The sequence below is a fragment of the Lissotriton helveticus genome, chromosome 6 (assembly GCF_964261635.1).
Source record: "Lissotriton helveticus chromosome 6, aLisHel1.1, whole genome shotgun sequence".
NCBI lineage: Eukaryota > Metazoa > Chordata > Amphibia > Caudata > Salamandridae > Lissotriton > Lissotriton helveticus.
The window spans coordinates 649,059,398-649,084,057 of NC_136067.1; the positions used below are offsets into that span (position 1 = coordinate 649,059,398).

The 24,660-nt window shown below is 44.7% G+C and overlaps 1 protein-coding gene across 1 annotated transcript in view; it reads left to right on the forward strand.

The window, feature by feature from the left end:
- Positions 1 to 24,660, forward strand: part of LOC144762435 (dynein axonemal heavy chain 5-like) — a 1,437,549-nt gene that overhangs the window by 214,302 nt on the left and 1,198,587 nt on the right. Inside the window, exon 13 of the mRNA XM_078647616.1 lies at positions 8,091 to 8,259. Within this exon, the coding sequence (XP_078503742.1) occupies positions 8,091 to 8,259 (169 nt within the window). The remainder of the gene's footprint in view (positions 1 to 8,090; positions 8,260 to 24,660) is intronic.

Genomic DNA, 24,660 nt, shown 5'->3' on the forward strand with positions numbered 1-24,660 from the left:
ACCAAACACAGGTAAAAGGTAATACCGCAATAAATGGCAGATTCTCAAACCACAAGAACACACTGGTAAGGCACTTCCATAGTCATGGAGAATAGAAATTTTCTATAATGAAAGGTCTTCCTTCAGATAATAGAGAGGGCATGAATTACATTTGGAGGTGTCTTTGAAGGAGGAGAACTTTGAGGTCAGTTTTGAAGGCCTGGGAGGAGGAGGTGGTCCGGAGCTGAGGCGGAAGTGATTTCCAGATTCTCACTGTGTTGCCTGAAAAGGATTGGGCCATTGATCTTTCCGTCTTGAAAGTGGGAGGTTCAAGCAGTAGATTTTCCACATTTCATGATGGTCTAGAGCCTCCAGAGAGTTTCAGTTTATTCACCAGGTAGCGAGGAGAGGAAGAGTGCAAGGCTTTGTGGGTGATGCAGGCAGTCTTGTAGATAGATCTTGCCTCGATGGGAAGCCAGCGGAGGGTGGATAACATGGGTGTGATGTGGTCGCTTCTTTTGGCCCCATAAATGAAACGACCTGCTGAATGGAGAACAGACTTAAGGGGGGACAGGTGGGATTTGGGGAGGCCAGTAAGAAAAGAATTGCAGTAGTCCAGTCTGGAGAGGACCAGCGATTGGACCAGGGTTTTAAGGTCATGCTCTTGGAAGAAGCGACGAATCCCCCAAAGAAGGCGCAGTTGGTATCGAGCAGACTTTGCAATTGAATTCATGTGGGAGAGTAGATTGAGTTTTGTGTAGAGTATGACACCAAGGGATTTTGCGCTGTCGACAATGATGGGTTTATTGTTCAGTAGATTCATCTGAAGCCCCTCCACCCACCTCGAATAAAGTGTAAATGTTGTGAGGAGATACAGGTGAAAACAATTCCTCAAGTAGTTTTCCCTGTCTCAGAACTAAATTGTGCAAAGGCAGCAAAACGACATTAGCAGCCTCTGGTTCTATCTGCCTTCTTGCTCTGATTTTACCTGTTGTGGGTAGGGCTTCAAGGGGGAAGTGCCTAGCTGGTCTATCCAGAAGGGAAGGTAATAATGCACTGCTCCTTTGAGGTAAGAATTTTGTTCCCGAGGACTCACAGGCTCTCCCTATTGTAGGGCCTCCCTTCTGATGGGCATGGTGTTGCTGTTGTTGCCACTAATTGTGCCTCTTTTATGTTAACAGAATGCTTTTGATCTACCTCTACATTATGCCCGCAGGCATTTATGGTACTGGATAATTTAGTGTGCTGTGTTGTTTTGAAAAATGTAATAAAGATTTTAAAAGAAAAGAAACTTCACTTTCGTCAATTTGTTTTTTTAATCACAATATTTTGCATAAACCAAAAAATCATTAATTGACTTCGCTTGTTAACACATCACACTCCGCTGAAGCTGTGTGCTAAGCTATGGCTCCAATCCAGGCACAAAAGCTGACACAAAACCAGATGCACCTTCTGTAGTTCTCTCCTCCATCGCACTTTACATCGATCTCTCATAACACGCATGAACTGACTAATATGCGTTCTGGGCTGTTATCATGATATTTGACCAGTTCACCTGCGTCACTGGAACCGTCTTCTTCAGATAATCAATAGCCTCATTATATTTCTCCATAACCTCTGCAGAAGGTTTATAACTCGGCTCATTTCTTTCAGGCTCCTTTTCTGGCCACTTAATCGCTGTCTTCCATTCAAGCCACAAGTATTTTGGTATCATAATTGAAATAACGCATCCAAATCTGCCCATAAAACCTTTGATACACTCACAATTCGATCAGCTTCTGAATACCTGTTCTCGGCTTCTTTTCTCAATTTTAGGATTTTTTTTTGTTCAAGCTCATAAATCATATCTCCTCCACGGCACATGGACGCCTGTCAGACCACACAACCCAGGAATCTCTCTCAATGGAAACGCCCCTTCAACAGTACAACGTGATACATTATTTATACCACTATTACGTTCACCTTCCAAAGGCTTTGAAACCCATTCACTGTCTGTCAGCATTTTCCCATTCTCTCATTTTCTCCAGGCGTTTTTCAATATAATGTCTCTGCTACATTATTGTTTCCTCTTGTATTTCAGCTTCAGAAATTTTCATTGCATAGAATTTATGAATTCTCGTATTTAAAATCCCATTCATTTCTTTTATTAGTTTCTTTAATTTTTCATATGCATGACACACTTGTTTTACTGTTGCCATAATCATAAACACCAACTCATCAGATGTTATTTTCCGAAGCATATTATTTGAACTGCATGAGCCCACATAATGTTTCAAATTCCGAACCTCTAACCATTAAATCACATTTCAGTCTCCAGCAGTTTCACAACCACTGATAAAGAGTCTTCTCTCTGTATTCTCTTTGTTCTTATTTATTATAGATTGGCGGTCTTTCACTCAACCACTCTGCTTTGCAACCTCTGTTTCTTCTTCAACTGGTCCGTGGCACCAAACCAGTTACATAAGGAAAAACTCACAAATTCAAAACAAAATTCAAACAAATGCAAAACAGACACAAAAAACTCAAAAGCCAACAAAAAAAATATGCACTAAAAAAACTGTCTGTGACCACCAGGAAACGGGAAGGAAATTCATACTCACCACAAGAACACTAATGTTTAGAAGCTAGATCTGGGAAAGTATGCTAGAGCGTGTCGGAGAATGGAAAAAGGGTTGTGCTAGACCCTCAACTACCAATCCAAAAAGTTCAATAGAATTTACTACTTACAAAAAATACTTTATATGGGCCTAAGCTAGTGATGGTTTTTCATCTAACCACATTTAGATTATTTGGTAAAACAGTGGAGGCTTAAATCCCAACCACTGCACACCAATATAGGAGGCTGGCTTAGTATGTGGTGCACACCTATTTAAGTGAGGCAACCCTTATGGTGATTTTAGTGATCTTAGACAATCATGGAAAGCTCTCTAAGTGGTAGCTGTGGAGAGCAGCCTTCAGGCTTATCCAGAAGGAGTGTTAAGCAGCTTGTTTTACCAGATCTAATCATGTAGAGTAGGTTGATCGATAAAGAACCACACAGTGTATATATAAAAATATGTCTATTTATTATACAACACTCACTAAAAACTGGTATATCTCCTACCTGGAGATACTAACACAAATACACAACAATACTTCAATTGCAAATAAGGTAAGTAGCACAAAATACAGTGATCTCTAGGGGGAGACCAAACCATATACTAAAAAAGTGGAATGCGAACTGCGACCCAAGTTGGTCCTTGGACCAGGAGACTCAGAGAAGCTGGATACACAAGGAGCCAACCAAGGTAAGTACCCAGGAACCACCCCACAGAGGCTGTGTGCAATGTGGAAACACAACTGTGTACTCAATAGAAGTCAAGGGGAAAGTTGTGTTGCTGTTTTGAAAGAGAAAGACCCTTCCCAGTGAAACCTTTAGAAACCCCATAGAATACAGAAGGTTGGAGAGTCACCGCACCAGTGGATACCCTTAGTGCCAGAATACCTACACCAGGGAAGCCAGGTGCACAGATGCGTAGTGATGTCGGAAACCGCCGTAAACCACAATGGAGGACTAAAGAAAAGATGCAGCTGGCGAAGACTGTACAAGAGCCCGGTGGAATCCAAAGGTGGAATCTTGAAGAGAAGAACCTGTAAGAAGGGGTGACAGAGTCTATGGCCTTCGGAGGTGACCAAGAGGCACAGGAGAGCAATGCCAACCGAGTGATGATGGTGAACTTGTCGCTGCAGTTGTGAGGACCAAGCAATGCTGAGAAAAACCAGGAGCCGTGTATGAGCTTCCCCAAGTAGGAAATCGAGAACCAGGGGGTCAGTGTCCAGCGGGACCCCCAACAAGCCTTGGCAGCTGCAATATGCATGGAAAGCAAAGAAGGAGCAACGTTGGGACCAGCAAGGTCCAAGGGACTCACCACATGCAGGGGAGTCAAAGCACACCCTGAGCAAGCAGGGAAGCCCACTGAAGACCCTGTGGGTCCTTGAGAGGACCCACAGGCAGAAGGCACAGGAATCACAAGAGTACCTCAAGCTGCTCACCAAAGGTGAAGGCCCATGGTGCAGAGGATGTGGTGAGGATGCTGATCTTGGCAGGAAGAGATGCTGAAGGCTGGAGCTTCTTGTAGCCCAAAGATCTCTGGAGTGCAGAGCCAACAAGCCTTGGCAATGACAAGTCAAAACAGTCCATAGGGGTTCGGTCCCAGCAGTTCAAATGAGGGATCCTGACCTCAAAATTGCAGAGAGGACAGGTCAAGCCTCGAGGGAGTTGCAGAACTGCCACCGATGTTGCTGAGCCTTACTAAGTCCATGAGACATCAAGACACCTGACTGGTCAGCTTCATTGCGGTGCCTGAAGACGCAGGGGAGTGACTCCTTCACTCCAAGGGAGATTTCTTCAGGTGTCCTTGATGCCCACTGGCCTGTTGAAGATCCTGGAAGAAGCACAGACCCAGACGACGAACAAGACGTGCAGCACAGCGAGACCAGGAGTAGCAGGAGTCTTCTGTGATGTAATCTTGGTTCCGGGTGAAGTCCAAGTGTCCAGACGGTCAAAGAGTGACGGAGTTTTAGGTTTGAGTCTTATCCCACGACGAATCTTAGGACCCAACCAGAGGTAAGCCCTTAAATACCCTAGGAAAAGAGGAAGGATGACTCAGGGGTCCCTCTCAGAGGAGGGCCTGGACAGAGGGGGAGGATACTCCCATGTCCTTTGTCCAGTTTCATGCCAGAGGGAGAGCCAAGGGCTTCTTGAACTGGCTCAAACTAGAGTATGCCAGGAGGGAACCAAATATGCCCTTCAAAGCAGTTTGGTGGCGGTGGCAAGTGCTCCCACTCCAGCCCAATACACTAAGTCCTGTGTGGGAGGTGGTCACACCTCCCTGTGACAAGAAACCTATTGTTCTACCTTTCCCAGCTAGAGCTCAGCTTAGCAGCAAGAGGGCAGAATTGTGTCTGGGGTCGGCAGCAGCACTAACTGCCTGGCAGACCCTGAAAGGCTGCTACCGGGAATATTGGGGCTTCCCTGAGGAGCCCCCAGTGTATAGAATCATACCCGAACACCGGTAACCATTCTGGGGTATGATTCCTACATGTTTGATACCAAACATGCCCAGTTTTGGCACAGCCGTTATATAGTTAGCCATCACGTAATGACTATATGTATCAAAATGGCTGGCCGCACTTACAAAACCTGGAGAATCAACTCCGGGATTTGTAGGGGTGTCTTGCTCATATGGGGGCACCCACACACTTATAACCCAGCACCCTTCCTTCAGGAATAAAAAGCCTGCCTTAGGGGTGACTTATAGGTTTTAAGTGTAGTGACCTCAGATATTAAAAAACGTATATCTGTTGTAAATGGTGCTAGAACCAGCTCACCCAGGCTGAATTGGCAGGCCTGTATTCACAGTTTGAATAGTCTATCATAGGTGGCACAATGCGTGCTGCAGACCATGGAAGACCTGTGGTGTACCTATGCCCTGGGTACCTCAGTACCATATAGTAGGGACTTATATGGGTACACCAGTAGCCAATTATGGAGGTACAAAAGTAATTTCCATGGTCAAATTTAGGGAGGAAGTACAGTGACTTGGGTCCTGATTAGAAGGATCCCAGTCAGACTAGTCAACACTAACACCAGGCAAAAAGTGGGGGTAACCATGCTAGAAGGTTCCTACCTTCCTACAGGGACCCCATCAACCTCCACCATGGGAACTTCAGGGACTGGCTTCCCACTGCCCTTACACCTCTCCTTGGAAGCCTTCTGAACAATTGTTCCAGGCTCCAAACTTCCTTGACTTCCTTTCTGTGCAGCTATGTCTCGTGTAGTCATATACACCCATTTAGGCTGTTATATTCCTGGGTTAGCCCATGTAGCGAAGCATCTAATTTCTTACATTGTCCTCACAAATAACATTTCCAAGTTGTGACCTTTTGCATACATTTGCACACATGACAATGTTTGATTAGTTTCTCTGAAATTAAACATGTTTTACATCTAGCTTCGCACAACATTATCACAACTCCCTGAACATCATGTAAAAGGTGTCGTTCCTTACTACGTACAAATGTCATCACTATATTTATCCACAGAGCGACAGGGCTATCTACTTATCTACAACATCACTAATCTATGCGTACATTGTAAGGCTGCTTTCTATTATAAAAGATGAGCATCCCACTAGATTAGTAGTGGAGGTACTTTCCCCTGACACCAAGGGTCCTTGCATGCTGAGAAATCACCATGCAGCAACCTGACTTCTAGTGAAGGGTGTCCAGTTCGTGACCAAGACAGGGTCCTTCACTCTATCCCATCAGGTAATGGGGTTGGATCGTCCCTTGGGGGGATTTTTGGCTCTACATCTACACGCACTCTAGGTACACTTAGAGTTGGGTTCGCATAGTAGGTGTATGCTAGGTTACTGTCTTATTTACATGCCTGCTTATATACAATTGTTTAGCCCCGTGGTAGAACTATATCTACTATTTACGCTCTTGGTGCTTGTAATCACGTTTATCTGCTTCTGTCTACTAATCATTGCAGCACACTTATTTTATACAAGAATAACGTTGGTTTAATAAATATTATTGAAAATGTCCCATTGTGTTTTCTTTGTATATTTCTCTGAGAATAAGTGAGCATGAGTGATTGAGCGAAAGGTTGTGTACTGTTTCCATGATTCCTGAGGAATCAAGGTTGTCATGTTCAGTGGTTGCCAGAAACCATTTGCTCCCTGGTAGGTTAGGGGGGCTTACGGTGGCACTGTGAGCTACCCGGTCTTTAGGCCAACATATTCAGTGGGAGTGTCTGGAATCAGTCTTGACACTAAGCCCTTAGTTTATGTTGTCTGAACAATGCGCAGGTCCTACAGATTGGTCGGAACTACACGACAAGGCAGTCCCATTATCTCCAAGTGAGACCGGAGCTCTACCTCCCTCCAGGTCATCACCTAGCAAACACTCAACAGACATGGCGGGGTGCACAGCAACTTTCAGAGAACCTGAGAGCCGCCTGCACCAATCCCCAGGGTACCAGAGCCACCTACTTGTAGATGGCTTTTGCGATTGTTGGCTCCACAGACACCAGCTGACACTTGACAGTAGTCATACTGGCTCCTATGTCTCGCAGAGCCTCCACCCATTCCCCTTTAATGGTGACCCACTGCCTATACTTTGAAGTATTGGAAGGCATGTGAACTACCTCCTCCCCGAGCACTACACTCACCAACCCTGGTGTTTGCCCAGGGTTGGTGTGCCCTCTTGGAACATTTGGAGTCCCCTTTGTTGTGTTCATATTTGTAGCACTCTGTATATTGGGGTAAAAACTTCCCTGTCTTATGATCAAAGGACCCCTTCTTTTTAGGATCAACCTGGGACTGGTTGCCACTACTCCCTTGGAAATTATTTTTGGTGCATTTTGAGAACAACACACTTTGAAGTTTTTCTCCCCCTTCTTTCTCTTTTGGGAACCCTGTCCACCTTTGTGAGTGTCACACCCAAATACCTTTTAGGACTCTCTGGTGCTAGCCCAGATGTCCATCTCCTCAGCAAGCTTCCTGCACTCATTTAGCATACTGTCAACTAGATGCTGGTGCAACTCAAGAAAACAAATACTGAGCAAGTGTTCTCTCATGACTACATGGTACAACCCATTAAAATCACTAACCTTGCTGTCCCTCATTCAGCCATTCATTGCTTTCCTGGAGTAATCAACAAAATCTACCTAGGATTGGTTGGGGAGTTACTGGCTGACTGTCCCTGAATCTTTGGCGATACTTTTCCGGAGTCAGCCCAAATTTGACAATCAAAATAGTCTTCATAAGGGTATACTTTGTTTGGTGCCCAACCTCTAATTCCAGAAGTGTGTCCCTACCAAGTGTTGGCATGTGTTTCCACAGACTGAAATCAAACCCCTCTTTGGATTAGATACTTCAAGCATTCATTGCTTTATTGACTACAGAAAAGGTATTCAGATTGGTGGAACCACTATTATGCTGATTTTTGAACCATGCAAGTATGTTATCTCTGTCAATTACATTTATGAATTATTCTTTATTTCATCTGGGTGCAACTATTCGCTTTTGCTAACACAGCACACTATTGTGGTTGGCTTGTTCCAGATCTCTCTAGAAGGACCTGCCCTGCCCATGGAGCAATATGATGTGGAGCGAGAAACAGCAGGACACAGCTCAGAATTTGAGCTGCTTGAAATGACAAAAGATGAAAACTATAATGGAGCTGATGATGAAGGCGAGCTCCAACTTTCAAGTGAAGAAAAAGAAATATTAGGTATGAAGGAACAGCAAGTAATGAATAGATGAAAAATATTTGCTTTAAGCAGTGTAACACTGAATCTTAAAATAAAATATTTCATTAGTTTTATATATTTGTACTACAGTTGGTTTATAATGAGAGTCTGTCTTTTTTGACAGTCAGTTCTTTTTTTCTATTAATTTTGCAATGTAACTTGAAAATATATTAGTATACCATATGCAGTATGTTTCAACATGCATACAAATTAAGAGAAATGTAATGAATTTTAATAGTTTCAAAACATTTGTTTTTAATTCAAGGTTGTAGTTTTGTTTTCCAATCTTTTGTCTGGCAAATTGATAATTGTTGATGGAAGGTTAGAGTTTCCACTTTCCACCACTATGCAATATTTGCCTCAGGGCCATTCGTAGTATGTAGTTTCCATAGCAATTTTATGTGTTGGGCTCTCGTTCTTAAAGGGCCCTTGGCCTTTCTAAGGAAAGAGCGTATTCCTCATAGTATCACAGGGTTCTCTTTTAGGTTGGGTCTCGTCACATTTATATGGCAAATGTTCTGATAGTTGTTAGAAGGTCTCTTGTTTGTGGATGGTGGCATCTGGGTTTTCCGTTTCTGTTTGCCTTGACAATTCATTAGACCTTCCTGACTCCTATATTTTCCTATGAGGGGTATTTTTTCATTCAAGCATGATTACTGGGTCGTTGCTTTATCAATGTGTTAAAGTTAGTCTGGATAGATTTAGAGCAGCACCTGAATAGCTTTCAGACCAGTTAATAGGCTCAATGTAACCTTTATGTCCAGATAAAGTATCACCCGAATTGTTAGGCCATTTTGTAATTTAAACTTAGTCAAGGTGGGATTGTAAGATTGGTCTCTCACAGTAACATAATATGTGTGGCAAACCTCCATAACGTTTTTATCTGTCCTTTCATTATTTGAACCAACTTATATTCTGCCTGATTTTGTCCTCTACTCTTAAGGTGGGGGTGGGTTGACTGGTTCTGATTTTTTGGTCCTCTACCTCCAAATGGTTCAGTGTAGTCAAATATGCGTTCTTGTTCACCCTTAAGACTTTATAGGACTCTATGGTAGTGATGGTTGAGAGGAAAATGGTGCAGAAATGATGAAAACATATTCTGAACTTGTGCTTTATCAGTCCTCGCTACTCCATTGTATTGGTGAACCTTGTTCTCTTGGCTCTATGCAGTGATACTCAAAATTCATTGTGGTAACACATCTGAATTGCACCAGGAATAAGGTGATTGCAGCTTTGGTTTCTGTCTGCATTTTTTAATTCTTCTTACACTCTTATTTAGGATGTAAAAATCTACCTGATGTGTGTTTCACAGGGCTTTCCTTTGTGGCCCCTCTATGTACTCATGTGGCTCAGTAAATAATTTCCTACAAGTGAATTATGTCCACTACCTGGTCTAGGAGACTCGAAATTGGATGGTAGGATTTAGCCAATATCCTAATTTTATAACTCTTCGTAGTGATATTAAATGTGGCAATTCGGGTTGGGTATGGATGTGATTCCTGGATCTTGTGTCAACCTGTAGTTCTTTTTCATAAAGGATCATATTTTGGTTGGCAGTGCAATATAGTATTAAGACTGAGGATTCCATAGTCAACATGAACTTGGACCGTCTGCTTTTAACAGAAACTTGGTTCAATTAATCTTCTCGACACTTGATGGACCTTCTTATTCCATACACCTATTCTATTATGCAGGTGGGCAGAGAAGTAGGTAATATCTCTGTCCAGGGAGTTATGGTGCTATATAAAAACATTATCCTCTGTACACATGTGGAGTCAATGTCCTACCATACATTCTAGAGCCTCATTGTAGAACCCAAATCTATACCCAGAAGAGCCACCACGGTCAACATAATCTCTCACCACCATAGGCCAATAACTTCTTCATTGAACATTGAATGGCTCATTACCTGTCAATTTATTTCATCCAACAAAAATCACTTTTTGGGATGTGCTTTTCATCTACACTCGGGAAATTTAGTTTTAATGACACCTTTGTCTGTATGCTTTCTTCCTTCCTACATGATAACAACGTCCTCCAATACTGTCTTATACCTACTCACATAAAACATGCTATTCTGCATCTCATTATCACCATGAAGAACTAGCTGATGGTCCATGTTATTGCTATTGTCTTTTTCTGTGAGTTCAAGGATTTGAGGATAAAGCAACAGCAATAACATGTCTCTCAGAAAGTTAAGCAGCAACATCAACCAGCTCTGCAAACAGGTCCACGAGCGGTAACACGAAGAAGAAACAAAAGAACTCAGGTCCGTGGCCATAGTACCCTGGCCTCTCGTAATTATATAAAGGCCTACCAAAGAATAGTTCGAACTACAACAAACTGCGAAGACCCAAATAAATCTACGAAGCCAGGTTCATGCTCTCAGGATCTCAGTCCTGAGGAGACCTTTGAAAATAGGGTCTCCTAACCTGAGTGAGATAAAGTATGTTACACTGAAATAGTAGTTCAAAAGAAAATATGATTTATTGATCCTTTGGTCTGTTTTCTGTATTATTTAAACCCCTTCCCTGCTTATGACGGAACCACGCCGTCATGAGCCACGGGGGGGCATGTGCTCATGACGGCGTGGTTCCGGTATGCTGTGGTTCATCACCAACCCCTTTTCTGAATCATTTTGTCCACCATAAGCGTGGAAGGGTATACTCAGATGTGAGGCCCTTGCTCATTGCACCATCAGGATTCAAGCAAGCCGGGCCGACGACGCCTGAAATGGCAGAAACCGGTCCCCGGAAGCTTGTTTCCTTCCCAGTACAAGAATTGGCTTGGTAGTTTGGTTTGCCCTGTTCCCATCATGCACTGGGACAGGAACAGACTAATTTGCATATAGCCAAGTTCTGAGCTGGGATGGTGCAGTGAGCTAAAAAACGGTGATGGATCAAGCCCTGATCTTTGGACTGGGTAAGAGTGGTCTGCTTAATTCAGGCACTCTGTTCATCACCACCCCCTTTTCTGAATCATTTTGTCCACCATAAGCGTGGAAGGGTATACTCAGATGTGAGTCCCTTGCTCATTGCACCATCAGGATTCAAGCAAGCCGGGCCGACGACGCCTGAAATGGCAGAAACCGGTCCCCGGAAGCTTGTTTCCTTCCCAGTACAAGAATTGGCTTGGTAGTTTGGTTTGCCCTGTTCCCATCATGCACTGGGACAGGAACAGACTAATTTGCATATAGCCAAGTTCTGAGCTGGGATGGTGCAGTGAGCTAAAAAACGGTGATGGATCAAGCCCTGATCTTTGGACTGGGTAAGAGTGGTCTGCTTAATTCAGGCACTCTGTTCATCACCACCCCCTTTTCTGAATCGATCCACCCACGCGGCACTGATTCCCCGCCTGTGCTGGCGAATTAGTGAGTGGGCAGAGTCGTGATGGAACCACGCCGTCATAAGCGCAGCTCACCCGTGACTCATGACGGCGTGGTTCTGTCACGAGCATGGCGGCGCCGAGCTCACCTCCCAGCGACGCGGCGGAATTAGCGCCGCGGCCAAGGGGTTTTAAATGTTTTGATTTAAACTGACTTGTTGCTTACATTTTCACAGATGATGTATTTGGGCATAGTGGTGATGGTGTATTAAATGACTTTATTGAAGAAAGTAATTGTGGCTATATTGTGTAAAAATATAAAAAGAGTCTAAATCCAGATTCTTTTATGGGTATTATGTCTTTAATAAATTAAGAGAGGTTCATGGCTGACTGAAGGAAGTGTATTATTTTGTTTGTGTAGTGCCCTACCTTCAACGAACATTAACGTTCCCAACTCCATATGCTTGTATCATTTAAGTAACAGTCATTTGGTTGTGTGTTCACGATATATCTGCAATCCATCTTGATAGAGAAAACATCACCTTTTCCACGCTAGGCCTTCCACTTCTCGTTTATGAGTGAGCGACTGTTGTCAAAAGTACTCACGAGTCTTCAATTGAAAGACTGCACTATGCCGCAGACTTGAGAACCTGTGGCAGCAAACATCATGTTCACACTAGGCACGGAATTGACAAATAAATTGCTGATGTCATATTTGATTGGAGCCTTTCGCAAAAGAAATGTTACAGTAATGTTTTTGTTTTGCAAAAGTGAGTGGAGTGATTGCTTCTTTGCATCATTTGACAGGTAACTTTAAATATTTGAATGCCTTGATTTTTAATGTACTTCTCGAGGCATGTGAACATGTCTAATTTAATCCCAAAAGAGTTGCACAGTTGTACTGTCTGTAGTTTTAGTTGACTTCCTGAAAATTACATTTGGCGTTAAAACATTGTTAAAGGAATAGAAGGAACTTCTTGGAATACTGCAGACCAATAATGTTCGTCAGCTCAATCAATGCGTGGGCACATTGTTGGTATGTTTGGCCCTTTCTTGCCCTAAAGACATTTTGAAGAATGTGGCAGCTGTTTTTTTAATGTTTTTTTAAAATAACTGGAGTGTTCATAAATCATTCAGTTACATCAGTTCAATAATCACTTTAGCATATATAAAAATACAGTGTGAGATTTTCCCATGACATCGTATGCTAGGGAACAAAACATCAACACAAAGAGAGAAAAATACATCAGTGACACAAATTAAATGTCCCATATGTAATATACGTTTAAAACAGCTGTAGCCAAGTCTGATTTAATCACTTTAACCCCTTATTCAATTTTAAGAGAGCTGACTTGATTTCAAAAACCTGACCAATGAGTGTCTAGTAATCATTTAGAGACTGAGGTATCTTATAAAGCCATTCTCGTGCAATACATAGGCGTGCAACAATAATAGCAATATATATTATGCAGACATAGTGCAGACATAATACTATTGACACTTGATTTAATCTTCAACATGATATTAATTGAAGTTAACTCCACATCACAGCATAAATGCATCTGTAAATGCTGAGTAATGTCAGTCCATTAATCCATCAACTGCAGGAGACTAGCAAACGTGACCTATATTGGCTACCTGCATCTTGGACACCTTTACAGTATGGTTAGTACCGACATTTACAATTTCCTCTGGTGTATAATAACACATGCACAGAGCATTAAACCGTTGAAGCTTAAGGTTAATGGACATTATCAGAGGACTAGTTAGATTGAGAGCTTCCTCTATATCTTCTAACTCAATTACTTGCCCAGTGTTCATACTTTAAATATGATCCAGCTCTATCATGTGATACTCCATGTCCTTATTGATTGTTTTATGAAATTCCCAATTTGATTTCGCCTCTTTGGTGGAGTATATAAGTGCTAATATGTTCTGGCATGTGGAGCAGATACTCTGGGCAAATTTCCGAGTCACATATAGGTCAGATGTGTGAATTGATTTTGAGTTCGCAAATGGTGCTAATCACAAAATTCAGCCTTTTGCGAATGCAAAAAGGCCTTTCGTTATGTATGAAAGGCTTTGTATTCGCAATTTAGGTAATCACAATTTTATGTGATTACCTAAATTGCGAATGTAAATAGGGACACACAGTTTGAAAATCCCTAATGCACATGTAAGAAGCGTTTCCTAAATGTGAACTGTGCATTTAGGAAACGCTAATTACCATCAACTTCAAGTTGATGGCAGCCATGTGTGAATTTAGAAAAATGTTCAAAAATGCATTTTTCAAAGTGCGATGTTGCGCACACATGCCCCTAGTGTATGTGTGCGCTTTACTCGTGCACAATTTTTATTTGGGGGTGGTTCGAGGGGGGGCATCCTTGGCTTTGCATTCACTAATTTGCGATTACCAGTCATGTAATCGCAAATTAGCCAATGCAAACCCATTCGCACCTATGGGCCTTTCGGCCCATAGGAACAAATAGAGTCATATTTCCTAATAGCGATTCGCTATTTATCGAATTGCTATTGAGTGATATTGAGGAATCACAACATTTTGGGCAGTTCCTACATACATACCATTTTGAGATGATCATAAAGCAATTTGGTATAAATCGCTATTTGAGAATCGCAAAATGCTCTTTTGATACATCTGGCCCATAGTCCCTTATTTGTAAGCATTTAAAGAAAAATATTTTACAGTTGATAAAATTCGGATTGCAAACCAGAAAAAACAATTAGCCAATGTGCCCTTGGAGTCACTCTGAAAGTCCTGGGTTCACGTAGCCAGGCAGGCCTCTGAGGTACAAAGTAGGCCTCAAGCAGCATGGCATTCCTCTGAAGGATTTCTGAGTGTCCTCCACTGGTCCAAAAGTAAAATGGAGAGTGGTTTTCAGGGTCCTATTTTTATACTTGGTGCTAGCTTTGAAGTGGAAGAAATTTCTGGAGCCATCCCCCCCACTCCTCCACCCCTCGATGGCTCTGGAATTTCCTTTCTCTCTGCCAAGGTTCTAAGAGGTCTCAGGTGAAAAAAGGGTAGTGTGAAGTTTTTTGTGAGCATTCTGGGGCAGCTCTTTTGAAATGTAAGTGGGGCAGGAAAAGCTCAACCCCTTCCATCCTGGCAGAATGACCCATCCTGCCAACACTTAGTCCCCCTTTGGGTCACTGTCTGGTATTAATACACAAAGACCAACTGCCATGCCAAACACAGTTTTGTTACCCAGGACACAGGCTGCAGGCACCAAATGACGGGGAGAAAAAAATATAAACTTTCTTAAAGTGCCATTTTCAGAATTGTGACTTACAATCTGACTTTAACATTAAAGAGGATTTTAAATTACAATTCTTTAGAGGCCAAACATGACATTTCTACCTATTCCCAAACAAACGTTACTACTTAATAAATGTAATCAGGTACTGTGATGTCATCCTATGGGAGAGGTAGGCCTTACAGTAGTAAAAAACATATTTGGGAGTGTTTCACTACCAGGACATGCAAAACTTAATAGTATTTGTCTTAACTTTTTATTTACACTGCATCATGCTCTAAGGGCTTTATAGGCCCTACCTTACAGGTGACTTAAATGTGTTAAAAAGGAAGGTTTAGGCTTGGCAAAGGGTTATTTTGCCATGTCCAATTGGCAGTTTAAAACAGCACACAGGCTGCAATAGCAGATCTGAGACATGTTTTGAACGACTACTTAAGTGGGTGGCACATTAAGTGCTACAGGCCCACCAGTAGTATTTAATTTGCATGCCCTGTGTACATGTAATACCACTTTACCAGGGATTATAAGTAATTTAGGTGTGCCATTTGGGTGTTAGTCAAATTTGCGATTTTTAGGGGAGAGAGCAGAAGCACTTTAGCGCTGGTTAGCAGTAGTAAAGTGCACATAGTCCTAAGGCTTACAAAAACAAATTTCAGCAAACAGAAGTAGAGAAGGCAAAACATTTGGGGATAGACCACCCTAAGGCTGACAGGACTAACATGTGCCCCCTGCACTCCACCCCAGCTGAAAGTAAGGAGGACTGTCCATCCTAATGGAAATTCTCATCATTAAGGCAGAAGAACCTGGACAGACCATCAGCATTGAAATGGTCTGGTCCAAGGTGGTGTCCCTCTGTAAAGTCTATTCCCTATAGGGATATGACCACCTCAACAGTTTGGGATTTTCACTCCTCCTCTGCATGAACCATCTGAGGGGCCTGTGGTATATCTGAACCCGGAAGAGAGTCCCTAATTGGTATGGTCTCAGCTTCGTCAGTGCCCAGACCACTGCAAAGGCTTCTCTTTCAATAACACTCCACCTTTGTTCCCTGGAAAGTTACCTATTGATGAAGGCTACACGGTTGCTTAGCCCTCCCCTTTCAGCTGTAAGAGCATAGCCCCTATGTCATGCTCTGATGTGATAGTCCAAACTATGAACTCTTTGGAGAAGTCAGGAGCCTTGAGTACAGGTGCCAGCCGCGGCCCGTGGAGGGAGTTCGGTGGGGCAGGGAGGCGTTGTGGGGGAGGGGCAGGGTGGAGGGTGGTAAACAACGGAATATGGATAATTGCAGGTAAGTAAACAATTTAATTAATAAAACGAATTTCGTAGCGCGCTGCATCGCATTTTGCGATGCAGGGTGCGCTACGAAATTCGTTTTATTTAATAAATTGTTTACCTGCAATTATCCATATTCCGTTGTTTACCACCCTCCACCCTGCCCCTCCCCCGCACCGCCTCCCTGCCCCACCGAACTCCCTCCATGGGCCGCGGCTGACAGGTGCTGTACATATGGCTTCCTTGAGGGTATCTGGCAGGCCTCTGTCTAGATTGCCTTCTTGGGCTGCTTCTTTGAAGTCAGCTCAGTCAAGGGGACAGCAATGGCGTCATAACCCGTGACCAATCCATAGTATCCCACAAAGGTCCTCACTTCAGTCTGTGTTTTGGAGGGGGGTTCCCAGGCCAGGATGGTCTCAATCTTGACCTGGAGAGGCTGCACCATGGCCCCACCCACTAGGTATCCCAAAAACACCACAGAACTCTGCCCCTATATTGCACTTGGTGGCCTTGATAATCAGGCCTGCCTGTTACAGAGCCTGAAGCACTTCCTGGAGATGAAATAGGTGGTCGACCCAGCTGGAGCTAAATACAGCTATGCCATCCAGGGAGCCTGCACTGAAGGCCTCCATTCCCAACAGTATCCTGTTATCCACCCTCTGGAAGGTGACAGTGATATTCTTCAACCCAAAGGGCTTAACCCAAAACTGGAAGTGGCCCTCTTGAGTAGAGAATGCTAACCTCTCTTTAGCCCCCTCAGTCAGGGTAACCTGCCAGTACCCAGAACTCCGGTTAAAAGTGCTGGGGAATTTGGCAGCCCCTAACCTGTCTATGAGCTCATCATCTTAGGAGATGGGGTGAGCATCTGTTTTGGTGACTGAGTTGAGGCCCCTATAGTCCATGGAGAACCGGAGTTCTGGGCAGTTTTGGAAACGGGCACCACTGGGCTAGACCTGGGATTATTGCCGTGCTCAATCACCCCAATTCAAATCTTCTTGAAGACCTACCCCTTAAAACTAACCCTCACATTGTCAGATAGCTTGTAAATGTTGTTGTTCACAGGCATACTGTCTCTTGTATAAATGTCATAAGTACACAAATGTGTAAACCCAGAGGTGAGGGAGAACAGAGGAGCAAACTGTCCCAACAACTGGCAACAGTGGCTTTGCTGCTCTGTGGTCAGGGTAGGAAAGCGGGTGACACTGTCTACTGACCCATTCTGCTCCTTGGAAGGTAAGTGGTCGGGGAGAGGTTCACTCTCCTCTTCCACCCCATCATCTGTCACCAAGAGAATGGTCACATAAGACCTCTCATAGGGGCCAGATGTGGGTAAATATCATTTAATGATTCTAAAATACCGAATTTTACCCATTCGGTATTTTAGAATCGGTAAATGGTATGTAGCTAATGATTTGGTAAATTTGACCGAATCGGTAAAATTCGGTAAATACTGATTCGGTATTTACCGATTCGGTATTCCCCATTCATTTCTATGGGCCTAGGAATGAATGAGAAATACCGATTCGGTAAATACCGAATCGGTAATAGGGGGTAGACTTACAAGGGTTGCAGGGTGTCACATTGACACCCTGTTGCACCCCTGAATAGTGCATGGGTGCACATGTGGCACACATACACGCCCTAGGGGCATGTTTGTCTGCCACATGGCACTGTTAGAAAAGCACAAAATTGCTTTTTTAACTGTTTCGGTTATTTACCACCAACTTGTAGGTGGTGGTAAATAACAAATCCTTACAAGTGAAAAGCACTCACTTGAGTGCTTCCTACATTAAGGATTCGGTAATTTACTGAATCGGTGTTTAAGAATTCGGTAATTTACCGATTCCTTAAATTACCGATTCGGTAAATTACCGAATCCTTAAATTAGGCCCCTACTTCTCAAATGCCTAATACCGGTCGGTAACGGCAGAAATTCGGTAATTTCGGCCGTTACCGACCGGTATTAGGCTTCCTACATCTGGCCCATAGTGTGGATGGACGCAATTTACATAGAGTACCCATGAGGGGGTTCTGGAGGTCTTGAGTTCTGCCAGGTAGGTGACCTCCCCCTTCCTCTCCTTCACCTCATAAGGACCTGACGAGTGGTAATGTAGGACACTAGGTTCCACTGACTCTATAACACACTTTTTTGTCCAGGTTGAAACTCAACCTCAGTGGCCTTCTGGTCATGCCAGAGCTTCATTACCTCCTGTTTGGCTTCTGAATTCTCAGACGCTTTCTTCTAGAGCTTAATAATCTGGTTACTGAAAGCCAGCATGTAGCTGACTACATCTTGGGGGGTTCTTGGGGATGCCTATCCCTCCCTCACCAGGCTGAGAGGTTCCCTAAAAAGTGGAAAGAGAAGTTCAAATGGGGTCAACGCAACTCCCTTCGGTGGCACCTCCCTGTAGGCAGAAAACAGACATGGTAAGAGCACATCCCATTTCCACCTCATAGGTTCAGGCAGGCCCATAATCATGCCTTTTGGGGTCTTGTTGAACCTTTCAACAAGCCCAGTGGTCTGATGGTGATAGGTTGTAGAGAACTTATAAGTTACCCCACACTCATCCCACATTGGCTTCATGTATACAGACATGAAGATTGTTCCCCTGTGAAACATTACTTTGGGCAAACCCACTAGAGCGAAGCTCTCCATCAAGGTCTTATCCACTGCAGATGCAGTCACAGTCCTCCGAGGTAAGACCTCTGAGTATTTAGAGGCATGGTCCACTAAAACTAGGATAAACCTATTGCCTAATGTAGTATTGGGGCCCAGCAGCCCAACTATGTTGATGCCCACCCTTTTGAAAGGGGTGCCAACAACAGGTAAGGGAAACTGGGAAGCCTTAAGCGTTTTCCCTGCCTTCTCACTGTTCTGGGAGGTGCGACATGACCTACAGAATGCATCTGTGGCTGTCTTCATCCAGGGCTAATACAAGTAGGCGACAAGCCTTTCAATGGTCTTGTTCTGCCCCAGATGTGCTGCCAGTGTTATATATCTTGAACCAAATCCAGTAGGAAGTCTCTGTAGCATGGGGGACCACCACCACGTGTTGTCCCAGGCTTAGGATCCTTAGGCTCTCTATATAGAAGGTCATTCTCCCAGTAGAGCAGATGATCTCCAGAGGTGTCACTGGCTGCCTGGGTCTCAACTTGCCGCCTCAAGCCCTTTAAAGTTAGGCACTCTTTCTAGGCTCTACATAACTCCTCCCTGGTGGTCCCAGGGTTGTTCCCATGTTCCGAGGCTGGTTTTCCATCATCCTTGCCTTTTCACTTTTTGGCAGCTGCCTGGGCCATCTTTCCAGGCTCCAGGGACCTCCTTGACTATCCTCTCAGGCTGCTATGGCCTTTGTGGTCAGGCACACCCACTCAGACAACCTGTAACATATATAGGTGGGACCTGAGCTCCACTTCTTTCCAGATAGTGTGTGCCAGAACATTGTCTAACAGACAATCCACATGTATTGCATGGCTCACAGCTACTTTTAGAGAACCTGTGACACCCCCACCCCACACATTCAAAGAGAACTAGAGCCATTCGATAGTGACTCTCGCCGTTGTCCGCTACTACAGCCTGGTGGAATGTATTGAGATTACCTGCTCTGAGGACACCAGATGACACCTTACAGCAGTCATACTGGCTTCTCTGTCCCTCAAAGCCTCCACCCTCTTTTTATTGACCCTGACACACTGTCTGTACTTAGATGGGTTTTGAGCACCATCTCTTTGTCGCCCAGAAACACTAGGGTAACATCAGCTTGCTCCGCCACACTTACAGGAAATCTTCTCCCCAAGCACTACGCAGGCAACACAGTGACCAACCCACTCGGGGGGGACTGTGATCTCGTGGGACACTTGGCAATCCCCCTTCACATGTCCATATCTGTATAGCTCTTAGCACTTGGGGACAAACATTCCTGTTTTCATGTATACAAACTCATTCTTCTTTTGGTCAAATTGAGGCTGGATTCCCTTTTCCTTTTTTATGTTGTGGACTCTAACCACCCTTTGTGGAATCCACATATCAAACAGAACAAAATGACCCTGCCACAAGGATATCAAAGGTCCCTTACAGGATCCATATAGTTAAAGGTGGGGTGAACATGAAAATCAGAGCCAAAAACTTCACCGGTACTCTTTTTAGTACATGATACTTTTATTTTTTAACAAAGTTTTTCTTCCCATAAATATAAGGACGATTGAGTACATTTAAAGCAAATATATGGTGAACATTAAAACAAAAAGTGGGGAAAAGGCATATCCCATCAGGGGTAATAAGGAAATAGATAAGATACACAAGGATTCCTCACACTCCCGTACACACAGGAGAATTTCATATATACATCATCACTCAGATATTCATTCATTTCCTCATTCATTCATACATGCTCTCATACAAGTACAACTGCGCTTGCAACAGTTGATGGAATGTGGTTGCAAGAGCTGGGGGTGGAATATGGAGGCAGAGCTGGTGGAACAAAGGTTGACAAGAACTAAAGTGCTGCCATCCATGGAGATTGCGCCGACGCGCGTTTCGGTGTAGGCCAAGGTAGGCCGCAACTTCTTCAGGGCGGAGGTGTACAATCAGGGAGGGGAACACACAGGCTGTGAATAAAAAACAGTTTTCAGTGAACAATTCAATTACAGGTTCAATACAGTACATGTGTATAACCACATCTTTTCTTTTAGTTATCTTCTTTAATATTATAGGTTAGTCAAGGCTCTGATATCAAAAGGTCACTCCCTAATTAGGACATTTCCCTTAATAGAGAAGGAGAAGGTCACACCTAATGGACCTCGGTAAAGGTGGACACATCCACATTCATTCCATTCCTAGTTCACTCTCTCATACATCCTGATCCATTCATACTTTTAGGGTGGCGCTACGGGTTATGTCTAGGCTAAGGGCGATGGAATGCTACACAATAGTTAAGGTAGCATTAAGGCCAATTGGGGAAGAACTCTAGATTTGTCAAACACATTCTGGCATGAATAGTATACAAAAATCCAATTAGTAGAATCAGAGTTATGGATTTTGAATGTTTTTAGTAAAAACTAGTGCCTAAAATATCAAACCCAACCGCAGACATCTAGTCTTGTGAGACAGGGACAAAGTCAAACGTTATTGCCGACCACAATGGAGCACATTCCAGATACACAAGGTGATTTGGACCTGGTCTCTGCTTACCTTCAGACTTAGAAGAAATTTTAAGTCTGAGCTGGAAACACTCATAGTAGACCTGTATCATATGTAATAGGGGTTACCATCAGAATAGGAGATGAAATAACTACTGTTAGAAATGGGACCTCTGGTTGGCTAAGGCTTGCGCTAAAGCCAGGCAGAAACCACCACTCTAGTCAGGGCAAGGGAGTTACACGCCAAAGATAACCCCTGCTCACCCCCCTTGGGAGCTTGGAACGAGCAGTCAGGCTTATCCCGGAGGCAATGTGTAAAGTGTTTGCGCAACACACACACAGCAACAGCATTCCAGGCACATCACAAAAGGAACTCCACACAAGGTTATATATAAAAATAGTCTTTGTATTATCTTAAAAAAACACCTTGGAATAGTAATCACACAATATACACTGTGCCAACTGGCACTGGGCAATATTTACAAGGGATTATATACACATTACAGGGCCACTTGGACCACTGTCAGAACCATCACCAGGTGAACTTAGTAAATGTAGAACATATAATAAACGTAGAACACAACCAGTAATTACTGGCAAACGCTGTACTCCGCATCATCCTGTAGCACAAACCATATTATGCACAGTATCACATTAGGTGTGAAATATATTCTGCGCCACCCTCATAAACTTAACCATATTAGACCATAACCTCCTAAGCATAACTCACATTAGGGGCATCACTCACAGAGTAGAATAATCTCACTAGCATAAACCACAGTACGCAAATAACCTCATACATAAACTACAGTTAGAGGCATAAAACAGGGTGCATAAATCATAGTACATGAATCACATTTCCTAGCACCACATGAATCACCTTAGGGCCAGGCGCCCTACAAACCCAACAGTCCCCCTGGCCAACTGGCCTTCTCAAAGGAGCTCAAATGCCCTATGTCCCAAGTGCCAATGCAGCAGAATTCGCGGTGTGCAATTGCGCTGGGGCAGAGGAGTGCATCTCACTCCTATCTCTCACAGAAATGCCCCCCAAAGAACTGTTGGCCTAAACGTAGCAGCTGATGCTAAGTGCTGTACAGCTGTGAAGGCAAAAGTGTGGACACTGGCACTCACTGTGCCCTTGAACAAATATTCCCAAAATGTTGCAGCTGCCCGCACTGGTGCGGTGCAGCTGCGAATCAAATAATAAGCCCTGGCAATACTGTGCCCACGGGGCCTTCACTGCGGCTCTCTAGGTCTCAACTGTGCCTTTAACGTTGGAAAGATGGCACTTGCACTACACGTGCCGTCTGAGCCCCACTCCGGGACTCTTAGAAAATAAAAGTGCCCCTGTGATGCAGCTGACCTCCAGCAGGCAGGGCAGCTGTACGAATAGCAACAAAATGGAAGAGGCACAGACAAGATAATGGCCTCATGAGCCCCATTCTGGGACTCTGTAAACAGAAATCTGCCCAATGTTGCAGCGGCCCGTGCTCTGGCGGTGCCGCTGTAAAAATACAGCACTGTTTCAGGGCCCCCCCCCCTGGCAGGAAGAAGACACGGCCCCCTTTGAACCCCACTCACCAGGGCTCTCTGTAGCGGCCCTCTGCCTCCTACACTCGCTGCTGGGATGGGGACCGGCACCGACAATGTGCCGCGGCTGGTCCCGCACTCGCTTCCTGGCACCCTGCACTGCGGGGCTCTCCCTAGTGCACAGGAGCACCCTCAGCAGCAGGCCCTCGCTTTGCCTCACTTCACCCGGACCCCCTCCTGGAACCCGGGACTTCTCTAGGCAACCGGCGGCACTCCCTCCTGGCATGGGGGCGAAGGCAGGGCTCTCCTGTGGACGTTGGGTCGGGGTTTCCCTCGCTAATGCGGAAGTCCCGCCCTAAGTCAGGAACCACAGTGCCTGACTTTCTCTCCGGCCGCGCTGTGATTGGCAGCCTCCAGCCGGTCCATTTCAACTCGGATCGGGCTGCGGCGGTGAAACGCGGGGTGGGCTCCCGTTTCAATTCATTTTTTTTTTTTTAAAAGGCACTATAATGCTGGGTGGGCACCCGCCAATTAAAATATCCATAAAGCATGGTAGGCTCCCGCTCGTAAGAAGCACAAACGCGGGTGGGCACCCGTTATTCACAGCAATGCGGGGGAATTCCCTACGATGGGGATTCCCTCTATAACAAGGTTGCAGCTCGTCGCTGCGCAGCCCACGCGCTCTTCTGTGGAAAAAGAAAAAGAAAACAAGCACAGCGCTCACAGGGTGCAAAATGCAGCTAGTCCTGGACTATTCAAATGAAAAGTAAAAGGGGTTCAAGCAGTAAATTCTCCCAGGTTCAAGGGGTATACCTCGGCCCAGGGAGGTAGACCACAGGGCGGTTCCTCCTGGGCCCCAGCAGTAGCACACCCCCAAGTTAGGAACAGCACAGCATCAGGGATGAGAACTGAACCCTTTCATGGGGTCACAAACCCTCTTCTTATACCACATAATCGTTTGTCAGGAGTGCAGGGCATGGGGGAACCAGATGCAACTGGTTCGGGGGGATTTGGAGCACTTTGTTTTGCAAGCTCCTCTTCCCCTTTGTCAGGTGGGGGCTAGGTGATCACACACCCCACAGGGGGCGGAGCCAGCATTGTACAGGGCAGGCACACTCCTATTCTGAGTCAGGGGATTACTCCTCCCACTACTCCCAGCCCAGCTGTCCTATTCAGCCCAGCGCTGACTCACCCTGCCCCTCCTAGAGCCACGCACACCTCCCAGCCCGTGTCACTCACAAGCCAGACATGCAATTCACATCAGGCAGGCAGACACATAGCACACAGAAATGCCAACTTCTAAAAGTGGCATTTCCCAAATAGTCAAAATAAATATGCGCACACCATTGCGCAGCATTTATTCTCACAATTTCATTCATACTAAATATGACAATGCTGCTCCTCCCATACCATGAATTACCACTGGCACACACTGATCAGGGAATCCCCAATGCATTCCTATGGGAGGGCAGGCCAGTCTCGCCAATGTACATAGAGAGCACACGCACTTTACACTGGACCACAGTGCTAAAGTACCCAGATGCCTAAAATCACCAACATCAGGTCACAGAAAAAGTCAAAAAGTTTAGGGGTAAACTTGCCAAAAAGGGCCAAGTCCAACACAACCCCCTTCCAGCCAAAACGCAGGGTAGACAGATCACTCCCTTGATAGGCTTCCCTGCGTTGGGCGATAGAACACAGACGCGGGCCCGCAACAGCAGGGACACCCTCCGGTTCTATGCCACTCTGAACCCACGTGGTTACCTCTGAAAAAATCTCTCAGGCCCAACTAGACTACCCACTGGTACTCCCTAGTTGTCCACGGCCAGGACCAGGCTCTAGGCC